The sequence below is a fragment of the Lutjanus erythropterus genome, chromosome 22 (genome assembly GCF_056507025.1).
Source record: "Lutjanus erythropterus isolate fLutEry1 chromosome 22, fLutEry1.hap2, whole genome shotgun sequence".
NCBI classification, from domain to species: Eukaryota; Metazoa; Chordata; class Actinopteri; order Lutjaniformes; family Lutjanidae; genus Lutjanus; species Lutjanus erythropterus.
Genome location: NC_139338.1, coordinates 15,482,381 through 15,504,755, shown reverse-complemented (window position 1 = coordinate 15,504,755; position 22,375 = coordinate 15,482,381). Strand labels below are relative to the sequence as shown.

Genomic DNA, 22,375 nt, shown 5'->3' with positions numbered 1-22,375 from the left:
CCACCAATAAGGCTTAACACAAACCTTTTATCCCTCTCCCTCTCAGTCTTACTCGCCTCCCTGTCTTTTATGTAGCGATACAATCAAATCAAATGGCTGAATCTGGAGTAGCATAAAGGAAATCCAATTACAGCATGCATGTGGAGAAAGCACAGCATTATGGAAATTCCACCTGTATACTATAAGTCATTGATGTGGCGGGATGATGCTGAGGAGAATATATAAAAACAATTACGTGTTTAAGGCAAACCGAGTGGGAAACAGCAGTGAGGATGAAGATTGGAAAACAGAGACAGACAAAGTAGACTGTCAGACAGATGGAGGAAAAAAGAAAGCATTCGTGCCAGAAAGAGAAAATACCAACAGAAATACGTTTAAAAGAAATGGAAAAGTGAAGAAACTGAACTGAAAGACAGACAAAAAGGAGGAAAGACAGTTAAGAAGAGGGAGGTGGGTGGAGAGGAGATTGTACAATAGACCAGAAAGAAAACTAATCACACAGACAGAGAGGAGAAAAGAAAGACAAAGGAAAAAGAGAAGAGAGAAACTCATACACAGAGAAGTAAAGGCTCTCTCACTTTGATCTTGAGAGATATAAAATGGGTGGAAGAGAGAATAAGCAAGAATGAGTATGAGTCTCATTGAGAGAAGGTAAGAAAGATGAATGGAGGAGGACTAAATCAATAGAGAGACAAAAGTGGAGGTCTCAATCTCTCATTGTTACTACCAGTTATGAATGAGGTCCATTTCTGTGAGAACTGGTACATGTCCAACTGTACCTATTATCCCTCCAACTTTAATTGTCCTCCTCTCTCACACACACACACACACACACACACACACACACACACACACACACGGACTCACAGTCGGTGCCCAGTGTATTCTTTTCCCTCACACTCCAACTCTAACCTCGCCTGTAATTACTGAATACCAAAAGGAAGTAAAAAAAAAAAAAAGAAAAAAACCTGCAATGAGGTATTTTGGCAACTCGCAGTGCACCGCAGTAGGAGCGGCTCAATTAGTGTGATTTTCACAGACTTTGTTATGAGCCAAATTGCATTGATTTGAATACAGCATAGCCAGTGTTAAATGGGAATACTTTTGGTGTGTAATTAATGTGCCTGCTAGGCAACACACACTACCGTTATCCCTTAGTCTTAATTAGGGTGTTTACTGTGTAGTAGCACACAGGATGATGTCATCGATGTCTTCACCCTTGTGACTAACACAAATACAATACACCATAGCAACAGTGCAGTTCTGTCTAGCAACCACATTCACCGACCTAACACATCAGCGTTAGCAAACACCTGATAATTACCCCGCAACCAGACAGAGTCACCATAGGATCGTTTCCAAGCACACTATAGAACCAAACAACATGTTTGTTTACAATAACTATCAGGTAGAAAAAACATGTGTCACATACATATAATTAAATGGCACAATATGTTGAATGCTTCCTTGTTTAAGTTATGTTATTTCATGTTTTTATTTGCATTTCATTCATCGAAAATGCATGTTTTCCACTTTCATTAATGGGTTAAGGTGAGGTGTGCGTGGCATTGTAAGGTTGTAGGGGGGTTAGTTTCTGCTTAGAAACACAACCACTGTGAAACAACGGCATTCTCGCCACCAGCTCTCTCTCTCTCCTCATTCAGTTTCTCCCTTGCTCGGCCACCGCTGTAGGCCCCTCTCGCTATTTCAGACAAATGGACACAAACCAAAGGAAGCTTCCTGATGTCACTATTTTACAGCATAGTCTGCAAGCCAGATGATAAACGTCGAAGCTGAATCCATGAAATAAACCAACAAGGACAAATGACATCCATGACATCCGCCTGGGTAGCACCCGGTTTCAGAGATTATTCAGGCTGAGGTAGTCCGACTGGCAGTGAGACGTCACTGTTGGGTAGTTTATCAAAGGCAACACCAAAGCAACACGCTACATAAAATAAGCACAGCAGAGATGTCAAATCAGCTGGCCCGCCATGTTTAATTAGATTTCTTTGAACAGTATGGTTATGGCCAAAACTGACGACAGAAATAAAGACATTTGTCAGTTTTACATTTCCAGCTGCCAGTTATCTATCCAAAAGGGACTGCTGTTAGCATGATGTTATAAAAATTCAGTCTGTGAAACTAACATAGCAACCAGCTAGCATGCTTTAGCAACTGCAGAGACAGAGTGCAACATATCATACTCTAAAAAACACAACTGGCAAAGAATCAGCACCACGACATGCTGGCAATAGGACTGAAACACAAACAAAAGGCTTGTAAAAGGTTATTTTAGCACCATCTACCAGAGAAGAAAATTATACAGGCAAGCTTAATGTTGTTGGTCTATTTCTTCTTAGCTTTTCCTGGAGAAATGATCCCACTGTCTCCATCTTGTCTTCCATATTTTGAGGACACTTGAAATATAAATTAGTTTTTTGTTTATCTCATCCCCGTAAGAAAGAATTGGCTACAGCAAATATTCATGGCCATGACCACCACATCTTCTTTCCTTCCTCTTTCTCATCCACTCCTCTGCATTTAGTCACCGCAGATAAACAATAATAAAGATGTCTTGCTTTAGTTCTCTTCCTTCTGTCCTTCCTCTTGCTGTTGTTCCATCTACCAACTCTGATGCTTGATTTGGTCCGGCATTTTTTGTCCTTACTTCCAGATCATTCTCTTTCCACTATTTACTTACTTACTTCCTTAACTGACTCCCTTCGTCCCTTGTTTTAATCAATCGTTCCCCACCGCCCCAACTCTACTCCTCTTTCACTCAATATCCATCCATTCCTCTCTCCCTTGCACTTATCAAAACAGAACTTTTGAGAACAAAATGAAAGGAAAAAATCTACATAAACAGGGCCAAATAAAAAGAGAGGCAATTAAGTAATTTACTAAATTCACTAGAGATTATACAATGCCAGGCTCACCATCAAGGACCTGCCTGGGTTGATTGCTTTATTTGCGCTACTTGATTGGCTAGTCTGTAGCCCACACCAAAACAGAAAAAGGTTTATTTCTCACCCAGTGACGAGCATGTCATCTTTTCCTCACCACTCTCCTATTGGCTGACTCTCTTCTATTTGTCCTTTTACACCAATCCTGTCTCTTTAGAGTTAGTTAGTTAGCGTGCAGCGAAAAAACAGCTGTGTAGAGACACACTGGCAGGTACTTTGAATCATGCAGAGCAAAAGCAGACTGTTTGCTCTGAAAGCAGTGGTTGCCTTGAGTGGAAAATGATTATTCAATCTCAAAGTGTTTGTACCATTTGTTGGCAATTTCTGAGTAAGGTGGATAAAGACAGCACACTTTTATAAGCAGCAGCAATTACGCCAAACACACATACAATGAGCATGACGTGAGTTGGCAGCATCTAGCCACTATGTTGAGAAAACAGGTAACTGAAAACCCCTCATCAGCTCTAATTTAATGTTTTAGTTTGCCAGACGCATGGACAGGCTTACTGGCCTAATGAATTTCCATTTGTGTTTTGTTTATTCAACACAACATTTCAAGAAAAAGGCTCATGTGGGCTGAGGATATGTGCAACAGGGGCATGTGGAATTTTACTCAGCTATTAAAAGCTTCTAAAATTAACTAACACAAAATTTATGCACTCATTCGTCATTTTATTTTAAGAACATTTAGTCACAGAATAAACTGTTTGTCTGCTGGGTGAGTAAAAGACAAGGAAAGCAGAAAAATAATAAAACTGTTAAACCTTTGAATGTGTTAATGTATTCTGACTGCAGTACGTGTCCTGGGTGTGGGAGCTGTGACATATCAACAAGTTGATTTTCACAACTTCCTGCTGTAGTTGGCATGACCTTGAAAAATAAATGATTTGCTTGTCGCCCTGGCAACACACCTCCACCTCATCCTGTAGTGATCATGTTCAGTTATTCAACTGAAGGTGCTGCACTGCAGAAACGTGTTGCAGCTATAAACTGGAAGTTAATACTGTATTCATTCGTGAAATGACATAGCACTTAGTGTTTCTCCATGTCCATAATGTTACATGCTATCTATGTGTCCTTGTGGTAATTTTTATTCATCACTACAAACTGTGCTTTATCATTTAAATTATTTATTTATATTTATGTAAACTGGATTCATATCATAGCTGCATTCATGTGATGTGATTCACTGCAGATGTTTAAGGTTGAGGTAACTGTAGCTACTCAATATACTTTGTGGTTAGTTTAATCTACAATAATGCATCACATTCTGTAAGATCACCATATGTTTGTAGCATCAGGGTCAAATTAGCACAATTAGCATAAGTTTTCAGCCTTGTGAAGATACATTTTTAAAGATAACCTGATGCGCCAGATGGTTTGTTACAGAGAACCATCTGGGGAGTTGTCATAAGAAACCGTTTGGAAAAGGACGGGCACTTTTTTAAAAAAAAAGAGCACTTGGCAGGTGATTGGATGAACCATCCGTCTATCCAGTCTAACAAGGGCTAACTTCAACCTAGCAAAAACATTTTTTTCCATTAAAGCCTTCAGTAAAAAGAACAACATTTCCTTTAGAGACATAGTGGAGCAGAGGTATGAAGTTGCATAAAATGGAAATACTGAAGTAAAGTATAAGTACCTCCAATATGTACTTAAGTAAAGAGCTTGAGTAAATGTACTTAGTTACATTCCACTGCTGCCTTACAGTCTTCATTATATCTTTAACACAGCACAAATATCTTTTGTGTAATTGCTGATAGTAAAGAGCTGCAGGGATGACGCATTTTCTAGGTCAACCTGGAAGTTTGCATCACTCTGGTTCCCTCAACAAAAAGCCGATTCGATTTTTCCACTGGATTTTAGATTGGTGCAGGACCTAAGCTCTGTGGCGAACACAAGTTGGACACATTTTGTTCAGCAAGACAATCTTCCCAAATGAACACCTCTGTGACTTTTGAAGCATAAATGCAATCGCCTGACGTAAAAAGGAAATGTTGGGCTATTTTATGTCACAGAACAAAACATGAACATCTCTTATGTTAACCAGAGACCTTCTTTCAGGGGTGTAACAAAGAACCTACTGACTTCCAGATGAAGGATACAGAGGGGCAAATATGCTTACTCATTTCCGGGTTTTAGGAATCATTCCTGCAGCACTCTATACTGAATTCCTGAGCATCCTGCAATGCTAATGTCTTCTTTGACTCACCTGCATTCATTTTGCATAGCAAGCTGGCAAGCTGCTAAATGACACAGAAAGTGCTGGAAGGTCCATGGGGCACATACATATTAACACAACGCATTGTTCCATTTGCTCTGATTTAGAGAAATAACAATGAAATCCGAGTTTGAGTTTCTTATTGTGGTGAGATTAGGTTGGTTGAGTCTGGTGAGAATAGCTGACGTGCAAGCGAGCAAGCATTTTCCTAGACTTATTTCAACTCCCCAGGTTTCCTCACTGCCACAGCAAGGCACCGCAGCGTCACAGGCATGAGCTCTGCTGGAGTGTCCTCGAGCAAGATACTGTTTCCCTTCCTGCCAGAGGCGCCGCTCTGTAGCTTCCCTGCAGAGTCGCAGGCTTTCCCTTTGGGGATGAACTATAGAATATCACAAGAAACCTACAACTCTCACAACTTTTCTCTGGATTTGCAAGGGAAGCTCACAGGTTATGACCTTTTGCTCTATTTATGTAATAAGATATCCACTAACGAAAGAAAGATTTCATGCAATGAAGCCAGCATGAATTTAAATTCAGCTGAAATGGACTTGCAAACGAAGGAGAAGGAGAATAAGAAAGAGAAACAGTAATATTGGCACAGGAAAGCAGATGAAGAATTGATTTGCTTTGCCACTAAACTCAAATATATTTGATGTCAGTGACACCCATCTGAATCACAGTAACCCACAAATAGAGAAGGAGAGAAAGAAGGAAAATACAGAGTAAGATGCATAAGAATAAAAGTGAGAAAGACAGCAGAAATGCCTCAATCCTTAGCCAGCTTAACTGCCACAGAGAGGCAGAAGAAAAGGAAAGATGGAGGCAAATGAGTGACAGAGGAAGATAGAAGTAAAAAAGGAGAGTAAGCAGGTCTGCAGGAACACATCAAGCCCCGTCTATCTGACAGGCAGACACAGAGACACATAGATCAACTTAAAAGCAAAAGAGGAGAGGGAAAAATGAGGATGAACAGGGGAGAATATGTGCGAATATCACATAGTAAGGCACCTGAAAAGACTCCAAACTTTCCTTGTTTGACAAAGGAAAAGAAGAAGAGATGGAGCGCAGAAAAAAATGTGTGAGAATATCAATTAGCATAGACTGTTAAATCTCTTTGGCTGACAGAGATGGAAACGGGCAGATGGAAAGAGGTACAGAGGGAGGAGAGTATACCAATAACCTTAGACCAGTCCCTGTTACTGGAGCTAGACAGACAAAAGAGAAAAAGAGGGATGGGCGGAGAGAAAGAGAAGTTAAGAGAGGAAGAAGCAGAAGGGCTGCTAAAGAGCCCTCAGCCTTGCCTGGTTCACTTTAGAAACACTAAGGGTGAAAAGCAAGTCCTCATATCAGAGACTAAATGTTTATGACAGGGAGATGCAAAGACTACACTGCAGCATACATTAATAAAACATGGGTCTGCGTGTGTGTGTGTGTGTGTGTGTGTGTGTATGTCTGTGTGTTGAGGTTTTGCCAACAGGCTCCCATCTGTGTGCTGTGCATCGATAGCGCTAATAGAGGAGAACATCACAAACAGACAGTTAAAAGAAACACAAAAAGAGAACAAGAAATGACAGGAGAAAAATAATAATGAAGCCTGAATTCATTCCACAAAAATTATTGTCATTTTCTCAGAGGTCTACAGAGAAGAAGGTACACTCTTACAAATATGGGTTCTACCCAGAACTATTTGCTTCTGAAGAACCGTTTTTTCAAGTAAGGGTTCATCAAGGGTCCTTTGTAAGACTGAAGGTTCCAAAAAAGAAAAAAAAAAAAGAGTTCTTTATGGATTGTTTAAATGTTTCTTTGTACCATAATATAAAAGGGGTCTGGGTAAAACCCCCTGAGTGGGTTCTAGATAAAACCTTTGAAATATAGAAGGGTTCAAAGTAGAAACCCCTGAACGGGTTCTTGCTGGCATCCTTAGAAGGTGGAAAGGTTCTGAATAGAACCCCATGAGAGGGTTGTGGGTGGAACCAATGCACCATGGAAGGGTTCTCTGTAGAACCTCTCAGTATAACCCTTTCTGCTGAATAACCCTTTATGGTTTAAAGTAGCACCTTTATTGTTAAGAGTGTAACTGAAACTCAGAGGCTGGTTAATTCCAGTCCTTGTTACTTATTTCTGGACCCTTTTCTCCTCCTCTCTGAATTTTCTCTCACATAAATTGGCTTTCTGTGCAGTCTGTTTGCAGCGTTTTCCGAGCCAGTTTTCACTGCTCGCTGTAAAACCATCCTTACGGCCAAAACCTCCCCTCCTTCCACAGCAGCTGTTTCTCCTTCCTCTTCTCTTGTTCAAAGCGTCTTTTGCCTCTCCATCCTCTCTCCTCTTTCTCTTTTACCTCCCAGCTTCGCTTCATCCCACCGCTCTCAATCTCGAAAACTACCCATTTTCTCCACGCATCTCCAAAGTACTCTAACTTTCCCTCCTCCCCCTGTCTATCCATCCCTCCCCTCTGAAACCATCCCTTCTCCTCTCAGCCTCTCTGTTATCAGCATGCCTTGTCTGAGCAGGGAAAGAAAGACATGCGAGGAGAGAAACAGAGCAGATAATAGCACAGGCAAAAGAAACAATGCATGTTTGACGAGGATTCAGATCTAAATGGTTCTCACTGTGAGCAAGAATGAAACAATTCGGCTAAATAGTGAAAGTGAGATTGAGATGGAGGGAGGGAGGGCCAAAACAAAATAAAGATTGCCAAGGAAGGGTAAAAAGAGACCCACAAGCACAGAGCTCAAGAAAGCTTTGTATGGCAATCACCAGTAATTACAAAAAACTAATTTAAGGAGCCTCCATCTGTGTCATGATCTGCATTCACTGCAGTCTGAGAGAAAAGAGGAAACAGAAAAACGCAAAAATAAAAAAAAACAGAAGGAGAGCGCCACTATTCAGTTGATCAAAAGAGACAAAACAGCCTGAACAGGGAATGGAAATACAATTTACGGAGAATGAAAGCGAGGGAGAGGAGAAATAAACAAAACGAGAAACAAGGAGTTACATTACCAAACTTGGCAGAGGAAAAGAGGAAAGAAAGGGCCGAAAGAGAGAGCCTGAATAGTGCTGATAATAATATTACACCAGTTTCAGACTCATGTAGCAACCCAGGCCAATATTATAGCACACATTCAGTGGCAGACCATGGGTTTTAAGGTTAGGCCTTATGCAACAATTTGTTTTGTACTCACACAAAACATCACTATTTCAACATTTAAACACCCCATTTTTCAGCGTTTTAAAGCAAAAAGAACTGAGGAATTGCATAGTGTAAAGGGTAGCTTCTGAATTTTTCAACCTGGACATATTTTTCCTTGTTCTTATGTCTAACCCCTCGTCTCAAGTGTCACATTCAAAGCATCCAGCAGGAAATGAGCAGCCAAATATCCTGCACAGTCTGCAGTTTTCTTTTGATGTGTGTGATGTTTCTTTCTTTCTTTTTTTTGTTTAATATTCACTGAATAGTTAATTGTCTCTAGCTTTAGAAAGGATATGACATCCCTGGGGTTTATTTTGATCAAATAAATGGAGTTGGTGATTGTTTGAGTTTGAATGAAGACATTGATGACAGTGTTAAAATTACAGTTTTGCAAAGGGAGGCTGGTTAGTTTCGCAAGAGCAATAAAATATCTGTTTCTGGTTAAAGAGAATGTATCTTACACTTTTTAAAGAAGGTCCATCTCTGTAGTGATCCCTTCCACAATGTTGTCAGCCACCTATCAGTGGCAAAACAAGCACTTTAAAGGGGACTTACTTTGACAGTGCACAATTGTCTCTAGGGATTTAGCTATAGCTTAATTTTGCTCCTGGCAGCTGCAGCGCTCCCCCTCAATAAGTCCCACTTCTTTCTTCTCTGTGCTCCAATAACAGCTGAGCAAACTTGGTACCTCAGTCAACTTTCTATTTTTTCCAATAAAAGCAGCATATGGGGTCACTTCTTAAGTTATTTAATGTTATCAAAATGTGAGCTAAGTATTTAGCCAATGATTAATTAATTTGCTTGCATTTTGCTAACATTAGCTAATTTGAGATTTGAATATTTGTCACTTTTACAGGTCCCTCCAGTGATGTCTTTTTAAAAAAAAAAAAGATTTTTTGGAGCTTTTTGCCTTTATTGGATATGGACAGCTGATGAGTAGACAGGATAGGGGGTAGAAAGGTGGGGAAATTATACATAGCAAAGAGCCACAGATGGGAATTGAACCAGCGGCTGCTGCAGAGGACTGACAGCCTCAATGACGTCTTTTAACCATCTTCAAAATTTGGTCTTCTTTTCAACAGAGATGAGCCTAGCACACAGCATGTATAAATACAGGGAACAGGACATCCCACCGCTGTACACATATAGTACAGGTCTATGTGCATGTTTTTTAACAGCAGCTATGTCGATCAAAATATCCAAAATCTTCCACTGTTTATATTTCATCTGTCACTGCTTTCCCATTCCTTGTGTCCCTACTGCCATCTGTCCATCCTAACAGTACAGTATGACATGTACGTCATGGCAAAGTGCAACTTTGTGTCACTGCCTGCACAAAGCTGTCTGTCGGCAGATTAGGTGTGCTTGTATTTTCCTGTCTCTGCAGTTGACACTCACATTTTATCTGTTTAAATCTAATCTCCGTCAACAACACGTTCCTGACACGAAAAATATATCTGGTGTCAAAAAAGCTGCACAGATGTGAGATTTAGTGGGGTCTTAGGATATGCAATAACATATTATTATTCCTGTCTTTCATTTCCTCAAACTCAATTCAACAACAATTCCTGGTTGTATTTGTGTTTGTGTGGATTCACGTCTGCTTGTCTACTGTATTCATTTTGGTTTGCTTTTATATCTGCCTATTTTTATTCTGTTTTCTTATCTAAAATTATATTCAGTGAATGATCCCCTTGCAGAAATTAGCCCAGTGCGGTGACAAGAGGTAACACGGAGAAAATAATGAGAAGGAGGCGAGGGTAATAGAAAATACTGTATGGTGGAAGACGAGCTATCTAGATATTCAAAAAAGAGCTGTCAGTCTGCATGTCTGTATATTCACACTATATGTTCTGACTTTCTGCCATTATAATGCAACTGTTAGGGCTGTCAGTCTGTCTCTCGTTCATCACACTGAAATTATACATAAGTGTACAGCTTCAGCTTGCAGTGGATGTAAATTTGCCTCTCATGCACTTTTCACTGTAATGGAGAATCATGGGGTAGGCAAGGTGATACCACCTGCACAAGGTTGGACTTTATGTCAATAATCTCCTACTTACTACCTGTGGCTCACTTACAAGCAGCAGGTAGTAAGTAGGAGATTATATCCGAGACTGAAGAGTTATGGTCCTAACTGTGTGACAGACTGAACAATATCAGCGCACAAAACACTTGCAAGAAATGGCGCATTAAAATATCCGCATACAAGGTTTGCAACTAATTATTATTTATCACTGATTTACATCCCAATTAGTCAGTTCACATGAGCGCTCTCTCTCTCTCTCTCTCTCTCTCTCTGCTGCAGCTGCAAGTCTGCATCGCTTTTCTCATCAAAACAAAAACAGCTTGACAAAGACGGCCCTCGCTGCAAAAACTGCACCCTGTCTGATTGGCAATTACACTTTAGTAATGATTCAGTCTTCAAGGACTTATATAATAATGGAAAATGTGAACTAGAAATATTCTATTTCTTCATTTGGACAAAAAAAAAGTTGCAGAGCATCTGCAGCAATACATCTACAATTACTAGTTAGACACATTTGCTTGAAAAATGACTAAAATTATTCATTATTCAAATAGCTGCTAATTAAAATTCTAGTAATTGACTTATTGCAGTTCTAATGCCAATTTCCCAAAATGTCAAACAACTACAGTAAATTTGTGCTGTCCTGTTTTGTAAAGACCCCATTACAGTTTAGTGATACACATTTCTATAACTGCTCCGGTCTGCAGCTGTAGCCTTCAGCTAATTGTCTGCTTGGTTCGCTATCCTGTCCAGTTGAGTCATGCAGACATCCATGGTTCTATGGCCAGGACTGATCACTCACCTTGAGTTTCAATAGAGACAATCACACAGTACAGACTCTATTCAGTAAAGGTTTTTGTTTCTGCTCTGTCATGTCTGCTGTCAGGCAACAGCCCAACAATGGAAAAGTGTTTATTTCAGTGTTGTGAAGAAATGCTATGTGCTAACCAAAACTAGTATTTTTGAGCTGCCATTTTGAGACCCTTGATCAAATACATATTTTATACCTGTACACTCACACTGTGTTGTATGATTGGCTCTATTCAACACACAGTAAGAAAGAAAAGAAAATGATTTGACAGAAACATTAAGTTGAAAAGGCTAGCCAATGAAAGGACATTATTATTGTACAATGTTTATCACAACAATTGCATCAATTTTTAGGTGATTATCACATCCAAACTACTGAAGGAGACCACCATTTTCCAAATAATGTCCACTTTGGCTGTCAAAAAATACCAACTTACAATGGACGAAAATGAAGAAGGGGAGAAAAACTTATTTTTTTCAAATATAAATGCATTTCTTTGGACATGACCTATGTTCTGCAGCCAGGAATCGCCTTGTCTTACACGAAGTTTGGATGCAAATCTTTCAATCTTCATCCTCTCCTTCCCAAGGTTGCCATGACCCAAGAAAGTTTAGCCTCTTTAAGTTCCTACAGCCATTGGTTCACCACTTATTTCTCTATTTGTCTGTCTGTCTGTCCTTTCTCTCAAGGTGGACATGCTAACTTTCTCAGCAATCTTTGTCTTTCAAAAGTTACTACAGTATACAGTACCTTTTCATTGTTTTCTCATAGTTTCTTGCTTCTCAAAGTCATCATGCCCTGATGAAGTTTGATATATCCCAGTCAGCACCTCTTCGCTGTCACTCAACATCTCTTCTCTTCATTTTTAAAGAACATTTTACTTGGCCAGTCAAGTACGGCTCCATTTTTTTTATTCTTGCTATGACCTGGCTTTCTTTGCCAAATGGAGAAACGGTACATGACTCTCTGTCCTCATCCATTTACTGCTGTCGAAAGGTGTCATTATCTAAGCAAAGTTCACCTTTCGTCTGTGTCTTTACCCCAACACACTCTCCATTAATATCTTTTGCACCTGCTTTGTCTTCCCTGCCAACAAGCCTGTGTATTTTTCCAGCCAGCTCTCCGTCTTTTCTCTCCATACATTATCTGATTCCCTCTCCTATCCACCTACACCTCGCCCTCGTCTCCTCGCCATATGTTCCCCACTCCATTTCTCTCCAAGGTCATTACACCCAGGTAGACTTTTCCCTCCCATAACCCCCTGTGTCTCCTTCGCTCCCTCTTCCTCTCTCCAGGATCATTAATGCCCGGTCAGGTTCATCATCTTCAAGTAAGTTACTCCTCCAGTGCTGTCATGATCTCTCTGTCTCTCTGAGGTCATTATGAGAAGAGTGAGCTTCATCATCTCCCAGCTGGTTAGTCCTCAGGATCTCTCATCCTCCGCCACACCCCTCCCTACTCCTCTCTCTCCGCCTAAGGTTGTTCAACCAGGTATGGAGTTCATCATGTCAAAGTCAAGCCGCTCTAATTAGTGCGTGTCAGTTCTCATGATGATGTCCATCTTGTCTCCCAGCAGGAGATATATAACTTGGCAGTGATCAAATCACAATGAGAGTTTTCTTGCGTAACACAAACACATTTGTGCAGAAGACAAAAGTAAGCTGCTGTCATTTGTTGAAGACTGTTGTCCGGAAAACAGTTTCCGTTCCTCAGAGCATGTGGGTGCCTCAGGAGAGAAAAGTTTAACAATTTGACACCTTAAATTCTTAAGGAAACACAACATAGCTGAGAATTTCATCAGCTGAAGTGCAGACAAGTGACAAGTGAGCACAGAAAGAAGTGGTCTTTGATTTGTTACATCTGTTTGGTCTTTTACTCTCTTGGCAGTTATTACAGCAAGCCTCTTGCTGGATTGCTCTGTATTGAGGACTTATACAACTAACAGCCACAATATTAAAACCACAGACAAGTAAAGTAGACAACAGTGATCATCTTGTTACAGTCGTACATGATGTATAATATATTATATTACCAGTGAGCAGTCAGCTCTTCAAGTTGATGTGTTGGACGCAGAATGGGCAAACGTAAGGATCTGAGCAACTCTGACAAAAGCCAAACAGCGATGATAGTGATGACTAGATGACTGGATCAGACCATCCCCAACATGACAGGTCCAACCAAAAGTGGTCAAAAGAAGGAAAACCGGTGAACTGGCAATAAGGTCATGGGCACCCAACACTCACTGATAAGTTTGGGCAGCAAGAAGAACGACCATCGAGAGTTTTGTAACTTGCTTTAAAAAAAAAAACTCCAGTAAGAAAAGTGTTGGGTTGAAGTTCTCACAAATTTAAAATCACAATTTCATCCAAACCTAAAAAAGAAAAAGGCTTAAGAAACCATGTGCAAACTGTAGCCTTCAGTTTATGAGTCAATGCCTTTAAGAAACATAGGAGTGATGGGAGAGTGAACACGAACAACTGAGTCGACTGAGACAGAAAGCTAAGAGGAGAGAAGGGGAGGTGAACGGGAGACAATAGAGAGAACGAGGCAGAAAAGGGAGGTGACAAGTGAAGGACAGAGACATGACAGGGAGAGAAAGAAACAGAAAAGGATAGTACAACAACAAGAGAGAAAAGGAGCGATGGAGCAAGAAACATTAGCAATGGCTTTATTTGAAAAGCCACTATGAGATGTACTTACAACCAACAAAGCCCAGGGAACGTGAATAGGACAAATTAACGTGTGGGCGACCACAAGGTGTGTGTCGGTTTGAAAAGAACAGTATCTCGTATTTTTGACAAGAATGAGCAATGAGCAGACCAAAAACATAAGTAGCAAGACAACACAAACACAGGGACTGATGGAATTGTTTTTTAGTGTGTTAGTTATTTTAGTTTCACTTACTTTGTACCTTACTTTTAGGCTTTCATTTCATTTTCATTTTAGTTTTCTGTGCTGCTGGAAAAAATCTATTTTCTTTCTTATTTTTCAATTTTTTTTTCATTTTTCAAAAGCAATTTCAGATTAGTCTTAGCCACATTTACAAAATAAGAGCCATAAAAGGTTGGAAGCATTTTATATTTTGGATCAAGGTTGGCCCAGCACCTTTTCAAGGTGGGTGTTAATCACGCAGACATCCCTGATTCAACAGATAGTTTCACATCTTTTCATCTTTCTATGCACTCTGATTGCTGATTGTTCTGCCCACTGCAGCATGACGTTACAGTCAGTTGACTAAAGCTCCTTCTCTCTTCAGTGACAATCCCTGATAGATTAGGACAGTTTAAATTCACGCACTGACCTGATTTCACTTGAAGGACAATGTCTGAACATTTCTTCAAGGTGATGCTCTGATGTCTGAAGAAAAATCAAGCAGTTCTAAGCTTTGGACAAAGCCTGAAGTAGACCTTGAGTCACAATTATTTCATCAAAAAGTGAAATAAAGCTTTTCCAATACAATTTTTCTTCTGTTTTAGTGTTGGATTCCATTATTCATGATGGTCTTGATATATGTGTGTTAGCTTCTGCATGCTTTTTAGGTGCATGAATGTGTGTGTTTGCTTGGATAAGCCAATAAACTCACAGACAAATAAAAGCTGGACAGCGTTGTGCTGCTCCAGGGTTTGTTTCCTTATTGTTTGTCCCACTTGCTCTGCAATGCATCAGGCTCCGTTTGTTTTTGTGTCTGCTGTGTTTCAAAATAGGTGAGTTTAGGATAGGATATCATTTTAACAATTTACTGTGTAGCCTATGAAGATATATTATTCCAATATGTCTAAAAATGGGAATATGAGGAATAGTTATAAATATTCAGATTTTCTGTACAACTGCAGGAGTAAAAAGCTGCTGAATTTATTCAAAGCAAACACTTTCTGTATACATTATAGAATGCTAAATCTTCTCTAGGGTAGATCTACCTTATTGTTATTGGCCGATTAAACCTCTGTAACCAGGAAGGATCTTTTTTTTTCATGATTAAGATATCATTTTAAAAACTGGGGTTTAATTGTCTCTTTCCTTGTCTCCTCATCTTTCCTTTTCTGTCACTCTCGCCTGTTAGACCTCACTTTGTAAGTGAAGTTGTCTTGGTACACATCCAACAAGAGAACTATCACTGCCCTAAAAGCTTGAAATGCCCCGCTCCCTCTAACTCTGTCTTGTTCTCTCCTGTAGTTGCTCCAGTGGTAAATTTGGTATGGATCCAGAAAGAACAGAGGGAAAGAGACTCTCTGATCCAAAAACGTATTATCTCCTTTAATGTGCCTCAAACACAGAGAGAAACATAGAGATGCCACCATCTTTGTCTGTTCTTCTTTAGTCTTATCAATGTCATGTCAACCCGAAACAGATCGATACCGAACCTTCTTTAATTTGGAAAACGCAAATATAACAAGGCAATTACACATAAACACACATAAAGTTAAGATTTGAAGCTTAAAAGCTCTAAATCTTGCAGGCTTCTGCCAATGTAAACAACCAAGATAAGAGTAACCACTACAAAGAGCCACCTAACAAACCCCATCAATCCTCCTCTGTCCCGCAGACAGAGGGACAGAGGAGACACCTTTTAAACATTTAATGGAAAGTAGTGAAATGAGAAAAAGTTTGATGATAACCGCCATTGGAAAGATGACAAATAGGGGTCAAAATATAAAATCCTGAATCAAAAAAGAAAAATATAAAAAAACAAACCTAAAATTAATTAATTACAGTACAAAGACAAGTCATTTAATGTTCAAACAGATATACTTCATTGCTTGTAAATATATACTAATTTTGAATTTGACTCCAGTAACAAGTTCCAACATCATCACTTTTTTTCAGATTTCAGATTCTGTAATCTGAGGACACTAATCACTGAAGTTTTTAAAGTTAAATTCAGGAATGTCCCTAAAAAAAGACGTCATCTGGATGGCATCGTATGTCGCACCAAAACCTTTATGTACCTTTCAGCAGTAATGAGGTGAGCACTAACAAACCCTCATACCATCACAGATACTGGCTTTTTAAGTTAGCTGGAGAAACCAACCTAAATGACCATTTTCCTCTTTAGTCACGATGGGACAGGACACAGTGATTTCCGAAAAATAAATTGAAAAGTGTGCTTGTCAGACCACAACCCTCCACCGCTTTTCTGTTGCAATATTTGCTCTTCGTGGACATTTCCAGTTTTATTTGACTTCTGTGTTTTATCACAATGCAAAGAACTGAACTCAAAACGGAGACAAAATAGTTTTTCAGAGCTGGAAGAATAAAATTCCAACAACTTTTTTTTTTACGTGTTTTCAGAACTCAAATAGAAGCCAAATGACTTCATGGGAAAAGACCCAAGCGAGACCTGTCTGTGATTTCAGAACTTGCTGGTAAACATGAACAAAAGACTCAGAAGTAACACAACTATTCTGTATATGTATTATGCATTTCCAGATTGATGTTCAACTTCTATGAACCAGTGTCAGTGTCATCACACACCACCACCATCATTCTGCTTCTGCCCCTTAGACAAATACAGCAGAGAGGCCTTTTAAACATTTAATGGAATACAGTGAAATGGTGCCAAAGAACCAGTACCCAAGTTAAGGTTATTACTTCTGCCTTTAAAAGAAATTATATATAGGTGCCAGAATGAACAAACTGTTTAATGATACAGCCCAACTTTGCCAAGTCACCTAGGTTTCTTTTTGCAATTTAATGTAAATTCAGGTCAAAACTCTGCTGTGAAAATCAAAATGATGGAGGTATTAAACCTTTCACTGTTTCTTCTGTTGCAAAATTTGCTCTTTCAATTTCACTTCTGTGTTCTATCGCTATGCAAACAAATGAATTCAAGACAGAAACAAAACTAGTTTTGGGGAGTTGGAAGAACAACACTTCAAGGCAGGCAAACATATTGAGCACAAAAACTTTACAAAACCACAACTTTTTTTTTTTTTTTTTAAGGTTTTCCAGAAATCAAAAGGAAGCAGAATGGCTCTACGGGAAAAGACCCAGGAGGGACCCATCTATGTGATTTCAAAACCTGCTGGTAGACATGAACAGAGGATTCAGAAATAACGCAACTGTTCTGTACAGATACCGTGCATTTCCAGATATACTTCAAACCGAAGTTCTACTGGCGTCAGCGCATCAGAAACATTTCCCAGCAAGACATGAGTGAAAGATATACAGGAATATAATGCTTACATAACGGTGTGATGAAGCAGCACATTGTCAGACTACTGTGTGTTTAATTCCCACCACCGGTTGCTGCACAGACTGTCAAATCTGTTGCCTCTTTTCTATTCACATCACTTCATCTTTTGTATCAATGTTCAAGGACCAATTCAGTTCTTTTTTATCCCCATGTTCTAGACAACTTGATTGACTTTAGTTAAATGATCTGCCAAATGTGACGCATTAATGTTACCATACTCATATATTCTTCAGTTACTCTCAGAAAATACCAGACGGGAGTCGGGTATGGGGAGTGTACTATTATTTATTCATACCTCTATTAGGATTGGAAATTTGAGGACATGTGATGCAGACAGGCACTAAGAAAGGGAAGCAGCTCCATATGCATTACAAAAAATCAGTTTCCTTTACTGAAGGTGATGCTTTTATCTGGAACTTTCTGTAGGGCCATCTGAAGGCGTCATGGGCATATGAAACCTTTGCAATGGCAGGTGCCTGTTTGATAACTCCAACATCAAACCGATATTCCCATATCATTTTTTTAGCTCCATCTGATCTAGTTTTTTTTTTTTTATGTTCTCTCAAAATACTGCCAGGGACGGCTGAAGCACATTTTGTGCAGGGCAACTCTCAGTAAGTGAGAAGAGTGCAGTGATTCATTGGGGTATAAAGTTTGTGACCTTGTGGTTACGGGATGGTTTCTCTACCCTCTGGGCCAGCAATAACAGAGAAACACACTCGAGCACAAACCTGCTGTTGCAGTATGAAAGAGCAATCAGTGGCTGCCTGCGAATTGGTTTCTGACATCTCTAGCAATGACAGACAGAGATAGCACAGGAAACAACAAACAGACACATATTTTGCACACATTCCCGCACAGACACATTTGTTCAATTTCAATCTTGTCTCTAAAACTAAAAGACAGACAAGCATTTCTGTAATCCTCACTATAAGACTGCCTTTCTCTCTCTCCATCCCATATGTATTCTACACAATACTTGACAGAGCAACACAGGAAATTAAATGGCAGGCAGAATAGCAGGTACAGGCACATCAGCGGGAAAACGGATTAATAGGAGAATATTCAAATGAGGTGTCTGATATTATTTAGAAGGAAATGAGTAAATGTTTTTCGCCCACTTAAATTTGTCATCGGCGGTGGAAGTCACTGGGAGAGAGGGGAAATGAAAGATTGCGCACTACAGGTTCAAAGTGACACAAGATCAAATCACCACCTGCTAAAAAAAAATATAAGCAGATAATATGTTTGGGGAAAAGCAGCAGGCTTAAGTTAATTAGGAAGGTGAAACGCAACATGACATGTTTTCATGATAAGGATAAGACAAATTAGACGAGGAGCCGAGCTTTGCATTGTTAAAGTACGAGCTGAATTACTCAAGTCAAGGCGGATAAACTCTACAGGATTACCACACAGTGTCTGAGCTTTTGAAGGCTCTAACTTGTCCATTTCTAACTGTTCTGACGAAATATCCTCGCTTTTAAGACTGAATTTTTCTCTGTAAGTTGTTTTGTTAGGTATGTGTGAGCAGTTCAGTTACCTTATATGTTTTTAAATGGAACAAGCTCAAAATTATTTATGGTGCGCATTAAAAGTTTTGCATACAAGCCGAGCCAATTGGCATTTACCATGCATGCAAAAGGTTCATTGCAAAATGAAATATTCTAAATTTTTCTATTAAAAATCAGCTATTTAAACCTGAATGGTTAAAGAAAAAAAAGAGGTGCATTAACTCACCATTGAAGTTGACAGCGCGAATGTGGCTGAGCAGCTCTTTGCCGTCGATGTTGGCCATGCGCGGGCAGAGGCCGGGGTATCCGTAGCAGAGCTCCCGGTGCATGCGGTGCAGAGCGTGGGCCATGGCATACACCGCGTCCATCACAAACTGAACCTTCCCCTCTTGTTCATAACTGGAATCACGACCAACTTTTTCTAAACCTGAAAAACAAAGAAAAGGAAGTGGTTAGAGGGGAAAGGAGGGAAATAACACGTCACTTTACTTTACAAATCACACGTCATTTCTATGAGAGTCAAAGTGCAAACACAGCTCAGTTAGAGTATTTAAGTATTTAGAGTAACAGAGACCAAAGTAGAAAAAAAAGTAGGTAGAGTTTGTCTGAGGTAGAAGTGGAAAAAGAGATGAAAATTTGGGGCGAAGCAAAGACAAACTTTAAAGGGGTGAGAGAGGGAGAAAAAGAGAGATGAAAACACTAAAAAAGAACTAGTGTGAGACAGTTTGACCATCAGACAGGTGGCAGGGCACTCAGCCTGACAATGACAAATAACTCCTCTCAGTCCATTCTCGCCCTGGTAGCAAAGTTACAGAAGAAAAAAAACAGCATGTTCCTTCTTTACATCTTCTGAACCACTGATAATGGCATTTCCTTGTATGAGGGGAAAGGCAAGAGGGTGTTCAGAGAAGACAAAATATACTTCATCCTCTTTCTGACCCCGGCTACATGGCCTTGTGATGAGGACTATTTGCATTCTACAGTCATATTCTATATATTTGACAAAGTATTATGTATATTTTGTTACCTGCTCAAGCTCAAGCTTAAACAAAGATTAATGCCTGGGCAGGTAAACAGAAAGCAAGAGAGAGAGTTTTTAAAAGTCTTTGTTTGTTCAGCTTTCAGTACTTTTGTAGCTTCTAACTGAATCTCTGTGGTTAAAAGTCAAGTTTTTTCTCCTGCCTCCCTTACAGCTGCTCAGCTCTTTGTCCATCCAGGTGTCATGTTTCCTTCACTGCTAACTGGAGCTGGAGCTTTCACTACTGCAGAGTCATTTTACCTGGGAATAAATGCCAACTGCACCCTTTCACACTGAAGACAAAAGCCAGATGCTAGTGTGTCTTAGGTTTTCTTTTTTTACACAGTGTAAAAGGAGCTTTAGCCGCTCTCTGGTGTGTCTCTGTTGTGCTTTTGTCCCTTTTCTCAAGCTACATGGTTTATCTTTTCACTGCAGCCTAATTAATTGCTGCAGACTTATGTTTAAGTTCACCAATTGGCCACGAAACAAATGCACATTTACATTTGGCCTTCATGCTTGTCTGAATGCACAGTGGTACACAATACTGCATGCACATACTGTACATGCACACACAGAGACACACAGACACGCAAATAACCTCCTTGCTGCAATTCGTTGAGAGGGTTTTATGTAACGACTGATTAGCATAATGAGTTAATGAAAAAAAGAACAGAGAGAAAATAAACCTCCTTGATGCATTAAGATGGAAATCAGTAATTGATGATGACATTCATTGTCTCTGTTTTTCATCAAAAGGTTCAAGGGACTAGGGACTCCAAACATCCTAAATTCATTACGTTTCTTTTTTCCTCCCTATATGTTTTTGGTATATCTCTCGTTGATGCTGCTACCCTCATCTCTTATTTCTGCCTCATTCTTTCTCTGTCTACTTTTTCATCTCCCTCTCTTCTCCACTCCCTCTGTCACTCCCTCTTCTGTCTTGCCGCCTTTCCCTTGGCTTTATTCGCCCATTTCTTACAAGTAGCAGTCACCTTCAGGCAACACAAACTGCATCAAAACCCCGTCTGGGCTGAGTTAAATTAACAAGACCAGAGGCCCCTCAATCAATATGAGAATCCATAAGGAATTAATGGGGTCCTGAGAATGAAATCCAATCCACAGTTATATAGAAGACTGTCGGGTGTTTTGTATGCACGTCTGTATTTGTGCGTTTGTTGTTGGTGGCAATGGTGGTGGTGTGTGTCTGAGAGCCCCACTAGGAAGTTAGTCAGCATTGTCTCTGTGCCATGTGGTCCAACCAAGCAGCTGATCACTATGCTGGACTAATAATGGACCTCATCTCCTCTTTATCTCAATCCCTGGATAAAAGAGCTATGTAGTACCTATAAGTAAGTGTGCGTTTGTGTGTCTGTGGAAAGTCAAAAGGCAGACAGACAATTAATGTGTGTGTATGTGTGACTGAGAGCAAGTTTCCTCTCTTTCAGCCTCACACACTCACATCTCTGCCTGCTCCAGGGGGTTAAAAGGATTGTTTGGATTTTTTTTGTTGTGGGGTTGTATAACCATAGTCAATGTATTACCTACAGTAGACGGCAGCTGATGCTTCCTCAGTTTGGAGAAGTAGCAGGGGTACCGGCGTAGGTGGTCCGGGTCAGCAGCAAAACATATTTTAGCCATCAAAAAATGACTGACACTATATTTAACGTGTTTTCACAGCTTTACTTTGCTGTCAGACAACCTTTTCTTATAGGAAACCACTGTTACATAAACCAGATGTCATTCTCTTGCAGAACACGGGAGCTGCTGATCTGCCGCTGCCTTGATGTATTAGTTTGTTTAGTTAGTTAGTTGAATCTGACTAACCCTTTAAAACACAGCAGTCACACAATAACATTAACAAAGTACTCAATCGAGGCAGCAGTAAACCAGCAACTCCTGTGTTTTCCTAGGTACAATTACTGATTTTGCCAACTTGTATGGTTGCTGGAGAGAGTGAGGTTTTCAAAGCAGGAGGCAGGCTGGGGGGGGGAGACTCCAAACACTTTCATATATGAAGGAGAAAACATATTACATCAGTTATCAAAAGGAGTTCACACAGAATAGCTTAAATGTGTGTGATTCAGTTAAAGATAGTTCAGAGATATAGTAGTTTTAGATCATTTTACTGTTTGTCTCACTTTCCCAGAGTGAGAAATTGATAAATGCCTTAAAGAGAGACCTTCTGTGTGTCTAGGGGAGCTAGCAAAATAATAATGATCCCAAAGACATAAAGTAATTGAGCAAATCTAAGCCAGTAAACTAAGGGGGGCACCTTTTTACCAAGCTTTGTGTGAGGGAAGGCCATCTGTCTCAGGCTTTAAAATCCCCTGGCTTATACAACAATAGTTTCCCAAGGTAAAGCGGCGAAAATATTTTAAATATAGCATGACATTAAAGTGATATTGATTTTTTAGGTAAAATATGTTTTGCTGCTGA

General features: G+C 39.8%; 1 protein-coding gene across 2 annotated transcripts in view; it reads right to left on the bottom strand.

The window, feature by feature from the left end:
• grm8a (glutamate receptor, metabotropic 8a) overlaps positions 1 to 22,375 on the bottom strand; it is a 287,101-nt gene that overhangs the window by 41,072 nt on the left and 223,654 nt on the right. For both annotated transcript variants that reach the window (XM_084710663.1, XM_084710661.1), the window contains exon 8: positions 19,148 to 19,348. In XM_084710663.1, coding sequence (XP_084566789.1) covers positions 19,148 to 19,348 — 201 coding nt within the window. The remainder of the gene's footprint in view (positions 1 to 19,147; positions 19,349 to 22,375) is intronic.